The 23,330-nt window shown below is 39.4% G+C and overlaps 1 protein-coding gene across 1 annotated transcript in view; it reads left to right on the forward strand.

Annotated features, from left to right (window-relative positions):
- The window catches only part of Ranbp9 (RAN binding protein 9), a 77,721-nt gene that overhangs the window by 26,055 nt on the left and 28,336 nt on the right, over positions 1-23,330 (forward strand). Inside the window, exons 3-4 of the mRNA XM_052157448.1 lie at positions 18,834-18,886; positions 19,986-20,153. Coding sequence (XP_052013408.1) covers positions 18,834-18,886; positions 19,986-20,153 — 221 coding nt within the window. The remainder of the gene's footprint in view (positions 1-18,833; positions 18,887-19,985; positions 20,154-23,330) is intronic.

Genomic DNA, 23,330 nt, shown 5'->3' on the forward strand with positions numbered 1-23,330 from the left:
GATTGATGGTCCCCTCTTTCCAGCTTCCTGCCCCAGCCCCCACAGCCGGTAGTTTCCTTTTTACTTTCCCATCTTATGTGCTCTACTACCCTTCCTGCTCTCCTGTGAAGTTTCTTTTTATGTCTCACATGAGCCCCTATCTGGTTTCCTGGTTTCTACATGAATGCACATATAGGAAAATTAAAAGATAAGAGTCTGCATATGAAAAACAACATTCATCCATTTTCCTTGTTTTCATCAAGTTCTGTTGTGTATTTGTACTACACATACACACACACACACACACATGTACACACACGTGTATACACACACACACATAAAATCTGTTCTTCTCTTGAGGGACATTTAGACTGATTGTGTTTCCTGGCTGTTGTAAACAGAGCAGCAGGAAGCATGGATCGCAGGAATCTCTGGTGTGTTGGAGTCCTTTGTGCTGTGTTGTACTTCTAGCTCTTCTGAGAGTGCTCCACAGTGATTCCGTGGTGACTGCACCAGTGTATGCTGTCACCAGTAGTGAATAAGTGTCCCCTTCCCCAGTCTCCATGCCAGCATTTGTTCTCTGGATGATAGCCGATCAGACAGGGGTGGATGGAGCCTCATTGTAGTTGAGCTTCCCAGATGGTGAGAGCTTTTCTTCTTTAGAGAATTTTGTCAGTTCTGTAGCCATGCTTTGATTGGGTTGTTGTCTTATTTGTTTTTGTTAAATTTTTGTTTGTTTGTTTCTTTTGAGACAGGGTTTCTCTGTGTAGCCCTGTCTGTCCTGGAACTCACTCTGTAGACCAGGCTGGCCTCAAACTCAGAAATCTGCCTGCCTCTGCCTCCCAAGTGCTGGGATTAAAGGCATGCACTACCATCCCCGGCTTTTGTTATATTTTTAAAAGTTCTGTTTGTATCCCAGGTATTTGTCTGTCCTGCTAGTTTGTAGCTAGCAAAGAGTTTCTTTCCTTCTGTAGCCTGCCCCTTCATTTGATTAACTTTGCCATGAAATTTTCTTCTCATTTTACAATGTCTTATTTGTGCAGTGTTAAGCATGTCTCCTGTGAGCCTTGAGTCCTGTTCCGACAGCCCTTGTCTCTGCCAGTTTCAGAGTCTTAAGTAAAGACCTTATTCTTAAACTAAGGTCTTGATCCATTTGGAGTTGATTTTTGTGCATGGGGAGAGATAGTTTCATCTTTCTTTGTATAGACATTAAATTTTCCTGGTCTGGTTTGTTCAAGAGGCTAATTTTTTCTCCTTTAAATATTTGGGAATTAAAAAATTAAACTTTTGGCAGCCTGTTAGAAGCCAGAGGTCAGTAGCTGTGGAGGTTTATGTCTGATCTTCTGTCTGCTCCACTGATTTTCTTGGCTGCTTTTGTGCGAGTACCAAACTGTTTCTGTTACAGTGCCTGGAATATAACTTGAAATCAGGTCTGTTGATACCTCTAGCATTGTTGTTTTTTTGCTGAGGATTGTTGGGGCTGTCTGAGGCCTTTTGTGTTTCCAAATCAGTTTTAAGGTGAAGTCATCTATTTCTGTGATGAATGGTGTTTGAGATCTGGTTGGGAATCTCTAGATTTGATTTTTGCTTTTTTGAATTTTGAAAGCATTAGGGAGGGTGTAAAGCTGCATTCTTGTTGGAGAACAAGATGAGTTATTTAACAAGGCACTTAATTAATGGGTGAAAAGTGACCGGAGATACACAGCAGTCTATTCCATAAATGTTCTTCAGTTACTTCTCTTCAATACACTTGGAATCTCAGTCGGTTCTTGTTGTAGCAGTAATTTTATACGTAACAACTGCTGTTTTTTTTTTTTTTCAATTAGGTATATTCTTTATTTACACTTCAAATGTTGTCCCCTTTCCTGGATTCCCCCTCCCCTGAAAATCCCATAAGCCATCTCCCTTTCCCCAGTCAACCCACCCCTGCTTCCCTGTCTTGGTATTCTTCTACACTATGGTATCAAGTCTTTCCAGGACCAAGGGCCTCTCCCCCATTTGGTGTCCAACAAGATCATCCTCTGCTGCTGATGTGTCTGGGGCCATGGGTAACTCCAAGTGTACTCTTTGGTTGATGGTTTTGTCCCTGGGAGCTCTGGGAGTTACTCATATTGTTGTTCCTCCTATGGCGCTACAAACCCCTTCAGCTCCTTTGGTCCTTTATCTCATCCATTGGGGACCCTGTGCTCAGTTCAGTGGCTGGCTGAGAGTTTCCCCCTCTGTATTTGTCAGGCACTTGCAGAGCCTCCCAGGTGACAGCTATCCGGGCTCCAGTCAGGAAGCACTGGGGGGAATCCATAATAGTGTCTGGGTTTTGTAATTGTATATGTAATTGTATATGGTTTTTTTTTAACTTATAAGGTATCAATATTCTTAATTCAGAGACAGAAATCAGCATCTTGTAAGACAGAAAAGAGCATAAATACTCGTTATTGTATCAATAATGCAATTGAACCCAAGGCTTCATGCTATGTGTCCAGCTTAAATATGTTTGAAAACCCCTGTGATTCAACTCAAACTATGTTGCTAGTTTGTGGGTTTTTTTTTTTAATCCTGTTTTCCTTTATTAAAACTGATTTTAACAGCACTGAGAAATAGGGTTTGAGGTATATTTGGATCACAAAAGAGAAACTTTTTAACATTGTGTGATGTCATCATGATACCCAGCTTTCATTTTGTTATATTCGTTACATGAAGTGACTGACCTCCCTATTTTCCTTTCTTTTCTTTTCCCTTCCTTCCTTTTTCTTCCTTCCTTTCCCCCACTCATCCCTTCCACCCCCCGCCATTCTTTTTCACAAAGGCAATATGTTTATCTTATATGTTGAGTATTTGCTGTTTGTTTCTGCTGGACTCAGGTGAGAGTAACCTTCCAAAATCAGGAAAAATGGGCTATTTGTCATTGCTCTTTGTACTTTTTTTTTTTTATAAAAAGCAAACATTTATACAGTTTTATTACATATAGAACATGTTTCACCAGGCTTGATTTAATAATGCTTTTGTTCTTTTTATGTGTATATATAATATATATAATTTATTTTAAATTTACATTTGTAATGTTTTCCCCTTTCCATCTCCTTTTCGGAAACCCCTATCCCATTCCCCTTCTCCCTGCCTCTATGAGAGTGCTCCCCCACCCACCCACTGCAGTCCTCTTGCCCTGGTATTCCCCTACACTGGGGCATCGAATACCCTCAGGCACAAGGGCCTCTCCCTCCACTGATGTCCAACAAGGCCATCCTCTGCCACATATGTGGCCAGTGCCATGGGTAGCGCCATGTGTCACTCTTAGGTTGGTGGTCCAGGCCCTGGGAGCTCCAGGGGATTGGCCTGTTGACACTGTTGCTCTCCCCATGGGGCTGCAAACCTCCTCAGCTCCTTCAGTCCCTTGTCCAACTCTTTCATATGAAGCCTAAGAAGCAGGAAGACCAAAATGTGGGTGCTTCAGTGCTTTTTAAAAGGGTGAACAAAATACTGACAGGAGGACATATGGAGACACAGTGTGGAGCAGAGACTGAAGGAAAGCCATCCAGAGATCGATTCCATATACAGCCCCCAAACCCGGACGTTATTATGGATGCCGGGAAGTGCTTGCTGATGGAAGCCTGATATGGCTGTCTCCTGAGAGGCTCTGTCAGAGCCTGAGAAATACTGATGCGGATGCTCCCAGCCAACCACTGGACTGAGCTTTGGGGTCCTCGATGGAGAAGTTGGAGAAGGAAATGAAGGATCTTTGTACTTTTAATGGATGATTTGATGGTTGGTAGAAATGTTGTAAAATGGTCGAGAAGTAGTGCTTGTGGCTGGGTAGAAAAGAATACTGAGTTGGTAAAGAATTGAGCTGCTGATGGGTCAGATGGCTCAGGGGCTAAAGGTGCTTGCTGCCAAGCTTGATGACCTGAGTTGAATCTCTAGACCCCACTTGGTAGAGGGAGAACCAACTCCCACAGGTTGTACTCTAACCTCCACATGAATATGCTGGCATGGTTGGTCGGTCGGTCTAATATGCCAGGTGTGGTGGTACCCTCCTTTAACTCCTAGCACTTGAGAGTCAGAGGCAGGTGAATCTCCATGAGTTCGAGACCAGCCTTGTCTATGTAGTAAGTCCCAGGCCTACCTGGGGCTGCATAGTGAGATACTGTCTCAAGAAACAAAACCAAAAATGGGCTGGAGAAATGCTTCCGCAGTTAAAAGCAGGAAGCTGAGGGCTTACATCTTGAACCACAAGTATAAAGCAGAGAGAACTAGAAATGATGTGAGTTTTTTAAAATCTCAAAGGCTCTCTTCTAGTGGCATACTTCTAAGTCTCTCCGAGACAGTGCCACCACCTTCAAATGCTCAGGACTAAGGAGATCATCTCTTTCAAACCCCACACCTGTCAAATCTGTCTGTGTTCTTCTTTTCACAAACAGAAGTTTCTGGAAAGACATGTCTTTCTCCACCTGTGTGCTTTTGCTAATGATGAGTTTGCTGTATCGTTGTGGCCCTGTTTCTCAGGACTCTTTTGATTCAGTGAGAAGAAGTGCCAGTTAATTCTTTTTAGACTTTGAACCTGGTTGGATGCAAATCACAGCTTTTAAGCAGTGTTAACTTTGGAAAAGCCACCAAGTCCTGTGAGTAGATGTATTTAGTTAGGGAACTCTCTCAAGTCCCTGCTTTAATCTGAAAAGTACATTGTCTCTTTATCTCCTAATAACTCAACTTGGCTTCATACTGACTCATTCTGAAAATACTTTAAGATCCTAGCTAAGGCTGGGGAGGAGTCAGTGAATGGATGCTCCATGGGCTGCGTCCTCCAGTTGTGAGCACGTGCCCTGTGGTAGCCTGCAGTCTTGTACTGCTTGGATATTGTGCACTACCGTGTGTGTGTGTGTGTGTGTGTGTGTGTGTGTGTGTGTGTGTGTGTGTGTGTGTCTGTCTACTTTTACTTATTTTTTTAAAGATTTATTTATTGTTATATGTAAGTGAACTCTAGCTGTCTTCAGACACACCAGAAGAGGGTGTCAGATCTCATTACAGATGGTTGTGAACCACCATATGGTTGCTGGGATTTGAACTCAGGACCTTTGGGAGAGCAGTCAGTGCTCTTAACCGCTGAGCCATCTCTCCAGACCCCTACTTTTATTTTTTAATAGTTTTTCCCATTGCATTTCAGTTTGGGATCTTCCTGCTCACAAATTCTTTCTTTGGTTCCGCTCTCTATCCATCTTAGAAAACAGTCTTCATTGATTTGGGTATAGTTAATGTCTTGTGTTGAGTTCAGTGCCTCCTTAGAGTCTATAGCACATTAACCAGTTGTTTTGAATTCCTAGTTTGAGATTTCAGATTCTGTCATATCTTTGCTTTTCAGACTTTGTTCTCTTGCCTTTTATGTGATTTCTTGTTAAAATATAGGTATAAATTTCTGAGAGTTAGGAACCCAGGTAAGTATATCTTTTAATATAAGGTCTCTTAGGAGTTGGGTTCACAGCATACACAAGTATTCCTAGGAAGTCTATGGTTTTTTGTTTGTTTTTCTTCTCTTGCTTTGGATATGAGATCTAAGAGGTCACTACCTAAGACCAAGTCCCGAGGACTGACTTAATAGTTTGGTTTTGTGGTTTTAATTTCCTTGTTTGTTTTCCTACTTCATGTGAGTTCATTCAAGCCCCAGTTGTTTAAGAGATTGTTCTCCCCCTGTTAAGAAGAAGGAACCAACTTCTTCCTTTTGTCAGTGGTTAGTTTACCATATTTCTGAGCATGTTGATGCACATCTACAATCACAGTATTTAGGAAGTAGATGCAGGAGGATCAGGGCCAGTCCCAGCTATATAAGGAGATTGAGGCTAGCCTGCATTACATGTGATCCTGTGTCAACAAAACCAAAGACAAGAAGAAAAAAACCATCTTAACATAGATTACATGCTAATTTCTGTTCTGATTCTGTTGCAATGATATTAGGCCCAAGTGTAGGAATATTTCTTCTTAACTACTGTATTCTGTAGTATATTTTAAAACTGAGAAGTGTGAATTCTTCAGTATTGTTCAAGATTGTGTTGGGCTCTTGGGAACACCTTGTATTTGCATATGAATTTTAGGATAAAAAAAGCGGGTTATATTTTTTGGGAAAGGCTGGTGAATCTCTGGGTTAATTTGCCATCTTTATGCTTCATCTTTAATTCTTGATCATGGTGGTCATTTATTTAGCTTCTCTTCAGTTTCTTTCATTGGTCTATTGTAGATTTTAGTGCTTAAATCCTATATCACTTTAGTTACATTTATCCTATATTCTTCCTCTGCTTTGTAGTATTATTATGTCAATTATGCCTTTATAGGTTTCAAGAGTTTTATAGTTATTTCTCTGCTTAAATTAGGAGACAAAATTATAAAAAAATTATTTACATAGTTTTCTAAATAGTTCTTTAAAATATTTTTTACATTTTTATTTGGGGTGGGGGGAATAGGTGTCAGAGCATGTATGGTGGTCAGAGGACAGCACGTGGAAGTTGGTTCTCTTTTTTACCATGTGGAGTTCTAGGGATTGAACTCAAGTGTTAACCTAGGTGACCATGCATCTTTTCCTGCTGAGTACCTTGCCCAACCCATTATTATTTCTTGGAGAGTAGAATGCTAATGACAAATTCTATTTTTGCTTGAGAATTTATTTATTTATTTACTTACTTATTCATCCCAAATGTTGCCCCACTCTTGGTCCCTCCTTGAAGACTTCTTCCCCTACCCCCTTTCCTTCACTCTGAGAGGGCACCTGGAATCCCTCCACCAGGTGCAAAGGTGCATCCTTTCCCACAGAGCTCAGACAAGGTGCCGCTGTGCTACTATGTGTCAGGGCCTCAGACTAGCTCATGTAGGCCCAGCCTCTGGAAGCTCCCAGGGGTCCAGGTTAGTGTACACTGTTGGTCTCCTGTGGGGTTGCCATCCCCTTCAGGGCCTTCAATCCTTCCCCTAACACTTCCACAGGGGTTCCTGACCTCTGTCCATTGTTTATGGGTATCTGCCTCTGTTTCAGTAGCTGCTGGGTGGGGCAGCTATGCTAGGCTGGTCTGCAAGCACACATAGCATTATGAATAGTGTGTGATCCATGCCTGTCCATGGGATGGGACTCATAATTGGCCAGTCACTGTCTGCCACTCCTTCAGTCTCTGCTCTGTCTTTTCCCCCTGCATTTCTTTTAGATAGGACCAAGTTTTGGTCACAAGTTTTGTAGGTGGGTTGATATACCCTTCCTTCCACTGGGGATGGGGGGTCCTGTCTGGCCTCTGGAGGTGGTCTCTTCAGGTTCCATAGCCCAAATGTTAGGCATTTCTGCTAAGGTCACATGTATTGACCCCTGGGAGCCTCTGGGACTTCTGAGACAATCCCTCCGTCCCGAACCCTGGCACCGCATCATTTCCATTCCTTCTCCTGGCCCCGGGACTTCTCCTGTCTCCCCATACCCGCCCCTGCCCCTCTGTTTCCCTGGCCATCTCCTCACTGTACATCCTCCCTGCTTCTAACTCCATGGCTATCTTGTTCCCCCTTCTAAGTGGGACTTGTTTGAGAATTTCTTAATTTCTCCTTTTTAAAAGTATAGTTTAGCTTGATAGAGAGTTTACATTCTTTTTTGTTCAGCAGTTTGAGTACATTTTCCCACTGGGAGCTGCCTTTCATACTTTGGTTAAAGTCTCCTGCTAATCTTGTTAGGTTAAATTACACTAATTGCTTAAAACAATAGTAGCAGTTATGTGGACATGGCAGCATGAAGGCATGAGACATGAGGAGAATAACAAAATATAGTGTGAGAAATAAATAGGCTTTTAAAAGTTATATTTTAAGTTATCAGAATGTGATAAATACACTAATTTAAGAAGGTAATGTCCGAAAGATATATTTTAAATTTATAAGACTTATGGTTTAGTAGTAGTCAAAAATAAAAATAACAAAAAAAAGATAAATGGTACAGATGTGAAGATAATGGGTATATATCTTTAATCCTAGTTGTTTCTGGTGTGTAGTGTTGGGCACAGCTTAATTGAAAATACAGAAGAATTAATGTTCTGTCTCACAGTATTGATCTTTGTGACTGCTACTTTTTATAAACCTGTAGTGCCACAATATTTTTTGCTTGCGTATATAAGCAGTTCCTACTGTTTTGTTGAGTTTAAGCCTTTTCTGCTACAGACGCCTCAGACATTGAGAGGCTGCTGACTTACGCCTGTGTGTTCCAAGCCAGACTGTGCTTGCAAACTCCTTCTGCCAGATACCTTTCCTTCTGTCACTCCACAATAACGGTAGCCCTGTGTCTTAGTCAAGGTTTTTATTGCTATAAAGAGACCATGACCACAACATATCTCTCATAAAGATAAACATTTAATTGGGGCTGGCTTACAGTTCAGAGGTTTATCCATTATCAACATGGCTACATGCTGGGGGACATGGTTTGAAGAAGGAGCCGAACATTCTACTTTTGGATATGCAGGCGGGGGGGGGGGGGGGGGGGGGAGGGAGGGAGGGAGACAGACAGACAGACAGACAGACAGACAGCCTAGGCCTAGGTTGAACATTTGAAATCTCAAAGCCCACTGCCAGAGACATACTTCATTCAACAAGGCCACACCTATTAGTGCCACTCTTTGAGCCTGTGGGGGCCATTTTCATTCAGAACACTTTCTCCTTTGACCTCTCACTTAAACATCAGGCTGTTTTCAAGATAAAGTGTCTACTTTATTGTATTTTATAATTTTAACATATGCAAATCATGTTATGCTTTTTGTTATTTTTTTAATAGACAAAGGGTTTGCATGTTATTTCCCATGTTCCTCTCTGTAAGTCCTTTAAAACATGTTTTCCTTTGTTTTTATATGTTGTGGGTGTTTTGCCTACATCTATGCTGTGTACCATGAACTTGCAAATACTGTAAAGGCCAGAAAGTGTTTGATCCCCTGTAGCTGGAATTAAGACTAGTTGTAAGCTTTGGGTGCTGGGCATTGACTCCAGGAAGAGCATCGTGCTCGTAAGCACTGAACTCTCTCTTCAGCCCCAGCACTTTGGCTTTTATTGTGTAATTATCTCACATCTCATTGCCCTATCCATCCTTTGAGTCATCTTCTTTTTTGATATTTTTGAAAGTAAGTGTAGCCTCCTAATAACTGTCATGAGTATATCTTTAACTTGATCTGTGTGCCACCTTTTATTGTGAACCACTGTTGTAATCATCAGCTTGATACATGTGACGTGGTCAAGTCGGAGGTATGTGTCTGTGTTCTCCTGAGTTTAGGTGATAAGGTAGCATGTTCCCTCGGTGATGCTGGTTTTCTCTGCCCTAAATAGTAACCGTTTAGTGCTTTGTAATGGCAGTTCGCTGCAGTTGTAATTTGCATTTTCGTGATGACTAATAGTGAAAACATGCCTCTGTGCCTGTGAGAACATTTGCAGTGAGAACAACTGTGATTTTTCCCCCTACCTTATGGCTTTTCTTTGTATTTAACTTACTTAAAAAGTTTATTTTCTTTTGATTCTACAATTTTTTGACTTTTCTTAAGTTTGGGAGATTGTTATGAACTATTTTTTTCTGCTCCATTCTTTTTCTCTTTGTCTTTCTTTTTTCTTTATTCCTTTTTTTTTCTCCTTTGGATGGAAGATGGATCAGATGATATTTTCCTCTTTGAATAATAGATTTAAAAATCTCAATAACATTTTAATGATAATCATTTTAATGATTTTGTTGTTGTTGTTCTTTTCTGTGTTAATGGTTCCTTGGCCCATGCATTCATTCATCTGTTTCTACTGAAATAAATCTATAAAACATTCTTTGGTAAGAGTCTGTTGTTCATAAATGATTACTTTTTTTTCTTTTCTCCCTCCCCTTTCTTGCTCACCCACCCGCTAGCTCAGGGCCATAGACTCTGTTTCTTGGTATGGATGGTTATGAACCACCATGTTGTTGCCGGGATTTGAATTCATGACCTGCGGAAGAGCAGTCGGTGTTGCTAGCTGCTGAGCCATCTCTCAAGCTCTAAATGATTAATTTTTACATGCCTTGATAACTCTTTCTTTTCTTCTCATTCTTACGACTTTCCTCTGGCATTAAGTTCAAGGCTGGCTGCTGTTGCCATCAGTACTTTGACCTCTGCCCACCACTAGGTTTTGTTATGAGTTGTTGGAAATGGATATCAGGTGACAAATGTCACTTGTTGGTGGGTGCCTCTCCTCTTTGGTGGCTTTTTACATTGTGCCTTTTATTGATTTTTCTCAATGAACTTTAAAGGTAAGTTAATGTTTAACAGTATCATGTTATACATTTCAATTTAGCAGTACATTTTTTAACTTTGGAAAATTACTGAATAAGTGAACTTAGCAGAGTGGTGAGTTACTGTTTCTTTGTGTGTGTGATTATGATTATCTTTTTATATAAAAAATACCTACTTATTAACAAAAAAGGTGCTGCCAGGTTCATAGGTCAGTGGGTAAAAGGTATTTGTGCAAGACTGGATTCCCCTGAACCCACTTAAGTAGGAGGAGAGGCCAGTTGTAGAAGTTTTCCTCTGATCTGCACATGTCTGCCCTCTTACAACGTGCTAAAGGGCAGGAAGTAAATGCTGCAGTCCACTGAGTTTATCATCCAGAATGGGTTCTTGGTGCTGCTGATTTTGTTTTATATTTTAGGATTTTGCAACCTCAATTATTTTGTTGCTACTTCATAACTGTAATTTCTTATTGTTAAGAATCATAAGTAATCTGAGAAGTAGGCTATCTGATAAGACCCCTATGAAAAGGTCATTGACCCCACACTCACAAAAGGGTTGCATCCTATAGGTTGAGAACCTTGGTCTAGAGTTCTTTTTGAAGTTTCTAGGTCTTGCCTCAGGATAATTTGAAGAGCGTTGCAGATTTAGTGACCAGTCCATTACTTGGTTTAGATCCTTGTCCAAATTTCCCCCACTCTCTTGCCTTCTAACCACACCATGGCATCTAATAAGCTCAGGTAACAGGTGGAATCCTGTTTTCCTTAGTTTTCTTTTAGTATGAGAAAGGTTTGGTCCAGTCTTTGTCATTAAACAATAAGCTTGGTGAATATTCTTGTGCTGTTTTTTTTTTTTTTTCAGAGCTACTCTGGAAGAAGGAAACGTAATTGGGAGATTGCCTTCATCCGTTGGCTTGCAGGCATATCTTATTTATTTATTAGTATTATACAACTTTTATTAATTATCATTAATAATTGATGTAAATGGGCCTACCTAGCCCACTCCTACTTGGGGTGGTCCTGGGGTGTATGAGAGCAGAGAGAGCAAGCTGTGGCAGAATAGCATTCTTCCGTGGCCGCTGCTTGAGTCCCTGCTCCAACTTTCCTTTGTGGTGGAATGTTCCTACAGTGTAATGTGGAAGCCCTTCCTGCCTTCAGTTGGTTTTGGTCATAGGTTTGTTGAAGAATAGAAAGCAAACCCGGACACCCCTGTTGTAGAGGTTTGTGAGGTTTTGTTTCCAAAGAAACTTGTAGGCACCAGTGAGCAGTACACAGTCACAGCAGGTGTTCTCCAGTGGGGTGTGCTGCTGTTGCTACACTGTAACAGCACAGGCTGCCTGGGCCAGGTTCCCGCCCACCTACAGTTGTCTCTGCCTTGGCACTTTGCCTCACTCACAGTGGGCTCTTACTAGAAATCTTGGAATCTCATTTCATTCCCTGCTTAACCTTTAGTTAACCTTTAGTTAAGCAGGGAATGGTCTGTTATTTGCTTAAGTCTTGTCTTTTCTTGGAAATCTCTATCTGTGTATATAAACTTTAAAATCATTTTTTTATAGTTTAAGAAATGGGATTGGAATGTGCTTTGAAGTGTACTCAGTGTACCTACAACTTTAGCCTCTCAGCCTGTGGGTCCCAGCCTGTGGGTCCCAGCCTGTGGGTCTCAACCCCTTTGGTGGTCAAACGACCCTTTCACAGGATTCACCTAAGACCATTGGAAAACACTGATATTTACATTATGATTCATAACAGTGACAAAATTACATTTACGAGTAGCAATGAAAATAATTTTATGGTCTATTTCTAGCTGTCTATTGCTGGAATACAAAATTGATTTTCTTAATATCCAGTTCCTCTTTTAAAATATTTGGTTAATTTTAATGCTTTGAATAGTTTCTGTGGTTTTTGTATGCATATAATTATACCAATTACAAATGAATGCATCGTTTTCTAATGTTGTACTGGTTATTTTTTGTTTTATATTAGGTTTTTAAAGACCTCCAAAGCAATGTTTAACAGATACAAGCAACTCCTTGTTACTGTTTGAAATGGAAACAGCTTCACTGATTTTCACAGTATTGTTTTGTGTGGGGCAGTATCATACTTAAGTCATTTCCTTTTATTAACTTTTCTGGATGCTTTGTGAGGAATGGTAGCTGAAAATTATCAGATGACATAAAATCGTACAATTGCAGACAAATTATAGACTTTAACAAATTGGATTCAATTTGCTGTTTCAGTTATTGCACTTGTAGGTGTTTTATATTTACCTCTGTCTTAAATCTCAGCTTCTATTGTTATTTCTAAGTTTTTGAGATTTGTGTATTGTTCTGGAAAGCCTTCGTTGTCAACTTGATAAAGCCTAGAGTCATCTGAGGCTGGAATTGCCTGAGTCAGTGACCTGTTTGCAGGTCTATGGGACTGTCTTTTTTTTTTTTTTTTTTTTAAATAGCTTTATTAGGTTGGTCCCCCATCTTTTTTGTTTGTTTTTTGTTTTTTGTTTGTTTCTGGTTTTTGGCTTTTTGAGACAGGGTTTCTCTATGTAGTCCTGGCTGTCCTGGAACTCAATCTGTAGACCAGGCTGGCCTAGAACTCAGAAATCTGCCTGCCTCTGCCTCCCAAGTGCTGGGATTACAGGCGTGCACCACCACACCCAGCTGGGACTGTCTTGATAAACTGATGTAGCAACTTTTTAAACTCAAAAGACAAGAGAGTGAAAGAGGGACAGTGTGGGGAGAGGAAGAAGATCAGCAGGGTGGAGCACTATGAGAACGGGTAAGGCTGATACACACCATCACATAATTATGTGCATAAGAATGTCTTTTTCTTTTCTTCCCCTTCCCTTTCTCCCTCTTGCTCCAGCTCATAGGTTCCTTGTTTCTCCTTATGGATGGTTGTGAGCCACCATGTGGTTGCTGAGATTTGAACTCATGGCCTCTGGAAGAGCAGTCGGTGCTCTTCCACCCCATAAGAATATGTTGTAATGAAGCTGTCACATATCATAATATATGCTACTGTAATCTTTCATTGTCTCTAAAACAGTCATTTAGGATTACAGTTTCTCAAAAGCAAGTATAGAGGAACTCACGTGAGAAATATTAAATAATACAAAATATGTTTCCAAGAGGACAAGGTGAAACTTCAGAATCCCCAAAATGGGATTTGACTTCTTATTTGGATATAATGTCAAATTCATGAAAAATATTTGTAGTTGTTAATAAAAAGATACTACAAAACACATGTTGGAGTTTCTTTTTTTCTTTCTTTCTTTTTTAAGATTGGTTTATTGTTATATCTAAGTACACTATAGCTGTCTTCAGACGCACCATAAGAGGGCATCAGATTTCTTTACGGATGGTTGTGAGCCACCCTGTAGTTGCTGGGATTTGAACTCCAGACCTTCGGAAGAGCAGTCAGTGCTCTTAATTGCTGAGCCATCTCTCCAGCCCCCATGTTGGAGTTTCTATATGATTATTTTTCTAAAACTGAACAAATTGACAATCTAACTAAACAAAGGACTCTAGTCTGCTAATTTATAAAATTAGAACGAAGTAATCTCCACAAAAAAAAGTACATGTTCTAGTTGGATATGTGATAAAATACCCTGACCAGCGTGAGGAGACAAGAGTTGATTTGGCTTATACTTCAGACCACAGTGTCATTGAGGGAAGTAAGGACAGGAGGCATGGGGGAGCATTGCTTGCTGGCTCAGTCCCCCAAGCTCATGTTTATCTTGCTGTCTTATAGCCTAGGGCCAGCTGCCTAGGGGTAGTGGTGGGCTTGCGGCTTGTCCCCACCTATCATCAGCCATCAGTGCTCATGCAGCTATGCTGCATCACTGAAGAAAATGTCTCCCAGGTTGTTGAGATACCTTATTGGATAAAGTTATGGTTCTGCTAGCATGAAGGCCTGAGATGAGATCTCCAGTACCCACCTAGACATGGCAGCTTTTGTCTGTCACTCCTGTGGTAGGTAGGGTTCTGGTAAAGGTGTATTTTGGGGGTTCACTTGTCCAACTACTCTAGCTAAAATGGCAAGTTCAGTGAGAGACCCTGCTGCAAAATATAGAGGATGATACCATTTGCCTTCAACAACCATTCTGACTGAAACAATAGAATCTCTAGAGTATTTTTGATTTGCATTTCCCTCATGGCTAAGAGTTTTGAACACTTTTTAAAAGTGTTTATTGGCTTTTGTATTTTTTTAGAATGCTGTTCAGTTATGTAGTGCATGTTTTGATTGGTTGTCTTATTGTCTTTGTATATTGTAGACACTAATCTGTTGGCGGTATAGCTGGCAGTGATTCACAGTGTGGAGTGCTCCAATAACTGTTTTCTTGGCTGTATGGAAACTTTTTTTGTAATTCCATGAGGTCCCGTTTGTCTGTTTGCTGATCTTATTTCCCAGATGACTGAGTCCTTTTCAGAAAACCCTTGCCTAAGCCTATATCTTGAAATGTTTTACCTACTTTTTCCTCAAGTGTTTTGAGAGTTTCAGGTCTTATGTTAAGGTCTTTGATACATATACATGTGGTGCTGGGTTTTGTTCATGGTGAAAGTACACATCTAGTCTTACTCTTCTACATGTAGATATCTAGTTTCCTACAGGCCATCTGTTAAAGAGGCTGTCTTTTCTCTCCTGAGTATTTTTTGGCGTCTTTGTAAAAACAGACAAAACAGAAACCAGGTTAGCTCCATGGATTTGTACCTGGCTCTCCATCTATTCACTGCAGTGATCTGTGTCTGGTTGTTGTTGTCAGTGCCGTGCTGCTGAGTTACTAAAGCTCTGGAATGTAAATTAACATTAGCTGTGGTCAGAACACACAGAATTATTTTTGCTCATGAATGCTTTGAATATCTGTCTCATTTACTTTACATTTGCTAGAACAGAATAGCTGGCAAAAACAAGGACGGGAGATTTGCCTTGGTTCACAGTCCAAGGTCATGGCCTGCTCCTGGGGGAGAAGTTCCGGCAGCAGGAGCTTGAGGTTGATGGGGATATTGCCCGCAAAGTTAGAAAATGAACCAATACTCAGGTCTCGTTCTTAGTTTTCATGAGGTCGAGAACCCTAGCCCATGGGATGGTCCCCCACAGTCGGCAGATTGCTCTGTCACAGTTTAACCCATCTGGATAATCTCTCTCAGTGTACTTTATTGTCCAAGCAGTTCTTGATTCTAAAAGGTTGAAAATAACTAAGTGTCGCACTGAGTGAGGTCTTTTTACTGTGTCTCACTATCATTATGTCTGTACCACATACTTGCCTGGTGCCCCTGGAGGCAGAAAAAGGGCATCAGTCCCTAAAACTGGAGTTACAGACAGTTGTGAGTTGTCATGTGAGTGCTAGGGTAAACTGAGATCCTCCAGGTACTCTTAACTGCTGAGCCAACCACAGCCTGATTGAAGTCCTTTAAAACTTATAAATGAAAATTAAGATAGATTTTTCAGTCTCTATGTAAAGAGTGGCATTGGTTAGGGGAATCATTTTACAGAATTGATTATTTCAATTTCAAATCCATGAGTATAGAAGGTCTTTCCATCTTCTCATCTCTTCAGTTGTGAGTGTTCTAAAGTTTCCTGGATTGATGAGATGGTTCATCAAGTAAGGGTGATTGCTGACAAGCCTGAGTGCCTGAGTTCATTACACAGACATGCACGTGGTAGACAGAGACAGGCAACTTCTACACGTCTTTCGGTATCTGTGTACACCATGTTACAAGTACCTGCACAGAGATACATAAAAAAATAAATGAACAAAAATACAGTTTTTCTTGTAGAGCTCTTTCACTTTGCTTAGTTTTTTTTTTAAAGTTTTGTGTGTGTGTGTGTGTGTGTGGGGGGGGTGTCTTGTGTGTTTCCTGCAGTTCTGAATGGGATTATTTCCCTGATAGTTTTCTCAGTGTTGGTTTATATGAAGGTGACTGGGTTTTGTATGTTAATTTTGTATATTGTCACTTTTCAAAGTTTATCACTTCTAAGAGATTTCCTGTGGAGTCTCTAGGGACTCTTATGTAAATTCATATCTTCTGTGAATAAGGATAGATTGACGTCTTTGTATCTATTTTGTTCAGTTTTTGTTTGTTGCTTTATTTAGCTAAGACTTCAGTACCATATTGAATAAGAGTGAGGTGAACAGAGGACAACCTTGTCTTGTTCCTGGTTTTAGTGAAATGCTTTTGAGGCTTCACTATTTAGTGTAATATTGACTATAAAATTATCATACATAGTGTTTATCATGTTGCTATATTCCTAGTGTCTTCAAGACTTTTATCATGAAATACTTTCAAAGACTTTTTTTGCATTTTGGGCGGATGACCATGTGATTTCTGTACTTGTCCATTTATATAATTTGTAGTGTTTATTATAAACAACTATCCCTGTCTCTGGAATTAAGCCAAGTTGATCATGGTCAATGATTTCCTTGGTGTTTTGTAAAATTTAGTTGGCAAATGTTTTGGAGACTCCCACCCCACCCCTTTATATCTTTGTTGTCTTACTTACTGTTCTTATTATGAATAGATACCATGACCAAGGTGACTCTTATAAAAGAAAGCATTTGTTTATAGTTTCAGAGCTTGGTCCATTGTCAATATGGCAAGGAGTATGGTGGCACACATGGGGCTGGAGAAGTAGCTGATCTTGAAGACACTGAGACTATAACTCAACATAATAAACACCGTGTATGATAAACCTATAGCCAACATTGCACTAAATAGGGAAAACTCAAAATCATCACACATGTCCGTCAGAAAGATTGGTCTATAGTTTTGGTTTTTAAATGTTTTTATCTGGTACTGGTATCAGAATTAGTACTAGCTTTATAAAAATAATTTGGTACTGTTCTATCCCTTAGTTTAGGGAACTTTGATGTTTGCTTTTGAAATTCTTGAAGTATTCAGCAGTCAATCTATTTGGACTTGGATTTTGATTAATTGGCAGATGTTGTTTTAACTAAAATCTTGTGGCATTTATTTATAAGGGGCAGTGTGTGATGTTCAGAGATTGGTTTGTGGGGAGTTAGCTCTGTTCTATTATGTGGGCCCCAGTAACTTCACCTGTTGAGCCATCATTGGCCATCGAAGGTTCCCCCCTCCCTGCCCCCAGTTGTTTCTGTCTCACTATTTGTTATATAGATCTGTTTGAAATATTTATCTCCTGTTGGTTTAAAATTTGGTAGGTCATACATATGTAGACATTATTTCTCCTAGATTTTCCAATTTTGTGGACTGTATGATGTTTTTAATGTTTATCTTTGCAATTTTCTTAATTGTGATGATATATGTTGTCATCATAAAGGCTTCCTTTTCTCTCTTTTAAATTAGATATATTTTTTATTTACATTTCAAATGATTTCCCCTTCCCTGGTCCCTCTCCCCCACCCCTGCCCCGCAAAAGTCCCATAAGCCATCTCCCTTCCCTCTGTTCCCCAATCAACCCCCTCCCACTTTCCTGTTCTGGCATTGCCCTATACTGCTGCATCGAGCCTTTCCAGGACCAAGGACCTCTCCTCCCTTTGATGTCCAACAAGGCCATCCTCTGCTGCCTATGAGTCTGGAGCCATGAGTAACTCCGTGTGTACTCTCTGGTTAATGGTCCCTGGGAGCTCTGGGAGTACTCATATTGTTGTTCCTGCTATGGTGCTGCAAACCTCTTCAGCTCTTTGGGTCCTTTCTTTAGCTCCCCCATTGGGGACTCAGTTCAGTGGCTGTCTGAAAGTATCCCCCTCTGTATTTGTCATGCACTAGCAGAACCTCCCAGGTGACAGCTATATCTGGCTCCAGTCAGCAAGTACTTGTGGGCATCGATTATAATCGATAATAGTGTCTGGGTTTTGTAACTGTATGTGGGATGGATCACTAGGTGGGGTAGGCTCTGGGTGGTTTTTCCCTCAGACTCTACTCCATACTTTGTCTCTGTATCTCCTTCTGTGGGTATTTTGTTCCCTCTTCTAAGAAGGACCAAGTATCCATACTTTGTTCTTCCTTCTTCTTGGGCATCATTTAATATGTGAATCGTGTCTTGGGTATTCCAGGCTTCTGGGCTATTATCCACTTTTGTTCTTTTGTGATTGAGTTACCTCACTCACGATGATATTTTCCAGTTCCACCCATTTATGGCTTCCTTTTCATCTCTAATTTTCTAAAATTGAATCTTTCTGTTGGTTAGTTTGATCAAGGATTTGTTGTTGTTAATCTTTTCAAAGAACTAACTTGGTATCATTAATAATCTATATTATTATTTGTTTCTAAGGTATATTGTGAGATACTTTGAGATCTCTCAGATTTCTTCTTGGCACGTAGAATGTGGTATTAGCATTCTGTGTGTATGGAGTCAGAGGAAACTTGTGAAAGGCAATTCTCTCTTTCTACCATGTGAATGCCATTTCACCCACTGAGCCATCTCTCTAGCCTTTACTAATATTTTAATGTATTTGTGAAGGATTACTATAGTTTACTGAATCTAGGTCTTATTGCTGGTTAATAGTTCTGTTTGTTGCTATGAAATACATTGTAATAACATTTCTGTGGCTACCTTAGGAGCCTCAGTTTGGGCTTGGTTCTAGTTATGCTTTAGAGTGTTTAGTGATATGCCTGTATCTGACTGTAATAACCTGCATTTCTTTTCCTTTGTTCTCCAACAGCTACATGGGAATTGGTCTTTCTGCTCAAGGTGTGAACATGAATAGACTACCAGGTATACTTGCAAGTGAATTATAGTATTGTTAGAGCCAGACATTTAAGACTGATGTTTCTGCTTAAAATTGTTAAATAATTGAAATAGTTGAAAGGTAATAGATTTTTAAATTTCGATCATGTATGTTATGTATTTTAAGTGGAAGTGAATTAAATTTCATGTTCCTCTGTAGAATTTACATAGCGCAATACCTATGCTTTGTTTTTCTGTTAATGTTTCCTCCTTTTTAACTTTATATACTGTATCAGCCATTTGAAACATTTTGACGTCACTGGTTCTGTTGCCACCATTCATATCCTGACCTTTAACCCATGTTAATTGTGTGCCCTTGTGAGAGTAGGGAGAGATGACAGAAGTGAGCTCAGGAGTGTGTGGATGATGTGGAATGCTCTGTGAGACCTGTTAGCAGAAGGAATTGATTCTGTTTCCTGATGTTAAAAATCAATAGCAGCAGAAAGTTTTTATTTACAAAGCTAACTGAGCTATGCAGAATGCTACAGTAAGTGCAGTGAGTGGGCACACACCAAGCCCGTGCTGGCGAGATCTCACTGGGCTCTCGTGGAAGTGGATGGGTTTCACTGTGAGCTTTTGCTAAAAGTTCTGAAGGGTTAAGTGAGATCTTAATTGTAATAAGTAAGAATATGTGTAGTTGCATGTATAAAAGGTTACAGATTACATGACTTTACCTATGGATCACCTTGAGACATTTGTGGTAATTGAAAGTTATATTTAATTAAAGCATGTGTGTGTTATACAAATTAAAGCAAAATTCCTTTGCTATATTAACTAAAGAAGTGCATGGAAAAGCATGCCCTGTCATGTCTGCTGTGTTTATGTTCACACTCCTGGTAGGAATCCTTTCTCCTCAGTACTTGTTTTTACTGTTCTGGCTGGTAAATTTATTATCCTTAATGTTGTAGACACCATTTTAATGCTGAAATCACTCTACAGTTTAGTTTTTGAGAATGTAGATGGTCATTTGGCGATTTTATCTGTATAATATCTGTTGTGCTGTTCTGGGTTATCTTACAGCATTAGTGATAAGTGACTGCTGAAGAGCCTTGTTCATCATTGTAAATATACTGACCTGTCTCTCCAGGTTGGGATAAACATTCATATGGTTACCATGGAGATGATGGACATTCATTTTGTTCTTCTGGAACTGGACAGCCGTATGGACCAACTTTTACAACTGGTGACGTCATTGGCTGTTGTGTTAATCTTATCAACAATACCTGCTTTTACACGAAGAATGGACATAGTTTAGGTACAGAAATGTTGTTTTGAATATAAAATAGCCAAATATTGTGACTATTTTACTAAGCATGATGGTTTTATTATGTGATTCTGTTTAATTATTCTATCCATGTCCACGTTAAGGAAGTGATAAAAATTTGTATTCAGTTAAGGCTGGTTTATGTACAGAAGTAATGCTAGAAGTAACTACCCAGGACTGAGCCATTCATTCTGGTGATAGAAATGCTAAATTTGGCTTGGAAAAAAAACTTTATTAGTTATTCAGTTCTCTAGTACAGTTTAAAGAATTTAGTTCTAATAATAGTTGGGGGAGCAGTTAAAGGACGTGGACAGCTCAGTACATTACTAAAAGGACAGGGTGGACACACTAATGCTCAGGCCTGCTGTTGGTGCTGCTGAAGGACGGTGTCCGAGACAAGTTTGTGGCACAGGACAGAATTAAGTAAATAATAGAAATAAAAAGACAGCCGGCGGTGGTCACGCACACCTTTAATCCCAGCACTTGGGAGGCAGAGACAGGCGGATTTCTGAGTTCGAGGCCAGCCTGGTCTACAGAGTGAGTTCCAGGACAGCCAGGACTTTACAGAGAAACCCTGTCTTGGAAAAACCTAAATAAATAAATAAATAAATAAATAAATAAATAAATAAATAAATAAATAAATAAAGGGCATGGGCAAAAGTATGGTAATGAAACAAAGAATTGTGTTGTAGCAAAATGAAAGGTTCTAGCCAAGTGTGCATTCGCTCATTAGTAGCCTTGTGTGTAATTATTGTAGTTTTTCCTTTTTAAAATATGTGTTTTTATTGTATTTGTGTATACACGTGGGTATGCTTGTGTGAATGTATGCTGTGTATATGTGTGTGCTGGAGGACACCAGAAGGAGGTGTGGGATCTGCTGAATTACCAGTGAAGTGAGTTGATGGGTGTGGGTGCTGAGAACTGAACTTGGGTCTTCTGGATGAGCAGGAAGAGTTGTTAACTGCTGAGCCATCTCTCTAACCCACTTTTCTTTTTAAATTGCAAGAAATATAGAATGTAGTAGGACTACTGCTTTTTAAAACCTCATTTTTGCCATTGGGAAAAGTATATGCTCACAGCAGATTATTTCTAATGGGCTCAAGAGGATAGAAATAAAAAGTAAATAATCTTAAAGGGCAGAAGCTGCTTGATTTTTGCTTAGATTTTTCTTTCTTCTTTTTTTAAATCTGAAACTCTTCTCTTTTATGTGACTTAAGAGTTGTTACAGGTCTGAAAAAAAAAAACCCAAGTTATTCTCATCCATGTATCATTTAATGACCCTGTGCAGACTATAAACAAAGTAGTTAACTGACACTGGTCTTGTATCAGCTGCTTAAACTGTTTAAGATAGTAAACTTGAGGGAAGTCTGCTTTTAGGTTTGACAGCTCAAAATTGCAAAACAAGACATTTTTAGAAAACCACAATTAGCCTTTTTAACACTAATTTTTTAAACTTTTCAGAGAAGAAATTTTATTTTGGGAGATGGGAAGATCACAGGTGATGTGATTTTTTTTCCTATTAGATTTTCACAAACATTTAAATCAAACCCTTTCATTGAATAAGAAAACCATTTTAAAAGGTAAGATGCTTAAGAAAAGGGTCCCTAATGATGGAATTCCCTTCTAATTTTCTGTAAATTTGAAATGTTTGATGGTATTCATAAATATTGAGCATATAGGTAATATAACAATGGCTAGTTAGACCCTTGCAGTCAGTCTTGATTAGGTTTAACTCAAGTGGCTTCTTTGCCATGTGACCTTAGGCAACTTACTGAAAATTGCTAAGTTTATAAAAACAGAATGCCTGTAAAGGCTGTCACAGTAAGTTCACCAGAGAAAACTAAAGTGATACTTGAACAGTTACAGATGCTAGGTACCTCTGTCTGCGGTGCCAGGGCTGAAGAGGTGACCTGATCAACAGAAGTCACCCGGTGAGGAGGCCTCTGAACACAGCTCGCCCACTCATTCATTTACATCAGTTACAGGGTTTCTGTGTCTGTTTTCCTGGGGCAGTGGCAGAGTTGAATAATGGTGATAGACACCACTATTACTGCCTAGAAAGTAATATCTAGTTGACCCCTTATAGGAAAGGTCTTAATGCTTTTGGTCTGGACTCTAGAATCTAGAAGATAAAATGTTTCTCAGCCCCTATTTGATCCTATTCCCAAGGGTGTTAGTAAAGGGATATTTCTAGAGGAATATTAGACTGGCAGAGTTGTGTTTCTGTCTGATGCAAAGTTCCTAAAATTGTACATGTACTTACTATATAAAGAAAAAAGAAGAGGTTTATTTGAAAAAATTAGACATTGAAGTATAGGACTTAAGTAACGAGTTTGGTTTTGTTTTTTTTTTTTTAACTTTTTTAAAAACCAGACATTGTTACTTGAAGATAGCTTCTTGGCAATTTAAGAAGATTTAAGAAAGCTTCTTGGCAAGTCAGGAGCTTGAAAAGTGAAATTTACATAGTTCTCCCAGCGTCCTTTATAGGCCCCTGTTGTGGCCCTGAACTGCGTAGCTGGGCATGCTTATTTGCACGTGGCCAAAAGTGCTGGTCTCTGGAGCTAATCTGGAATTTTTATTAGCATTCTTGATAAAGAACAAAAACTTTAGTAATTACTGACAAAGAATTTTTAATAAAACAATGTAAATTTAGAGATTTATAAGCACATATCTTTGAGAAAAATAACTAGGCCACATTAAAATGTTTTTTAAATGATATCATGAATTGTTAAGATGTCCTCTTATTTTTGGTATTATTTAATTTCCTGAAGATTTTGGAATAAGTTTTTATATTTGGCTCCTATCCACTCTGATGAAACTACAGCGAGGATATTTGGGATGGAGTGACAAGGACAGAGTACTGGGCTTAGACTTCCTTTGATACATGTACCAGCTTGCTGATGGGTAAAAGTCATAAAGACAGCCTAACCAACCACAAGCATTATTTTTACATAAAAAAATAAATCACAAGTTAAATATTTCTTATCTGAAATGCTTAGGACTAGAAACATGGAAGATTTTGGAGATTGTAGGATATTTGTGTGTCTATATCTGTAGGGAGATACCTATGGGATAGAAGCCAAGTGTAAACGGAAAAATATCACTCGAGTTTCATATGTGCCTGACGCATACACCTAAAAGTAATTTTATGCCCTATTTTTAGTATGC

Source organism: Apodemus sylvaticus, chromosome 14 (assembly GCF_947179515.1).
Source record: "Apodemus sylvaticus chromosome 14, mApoSyl1.1, whole genome shotgun sequence".
NCBI lineage: Eukaryota > Metazoa > Chordata > Mammalia > Rodentia > Muridae > Apodemus > Apodemus sylvaticus.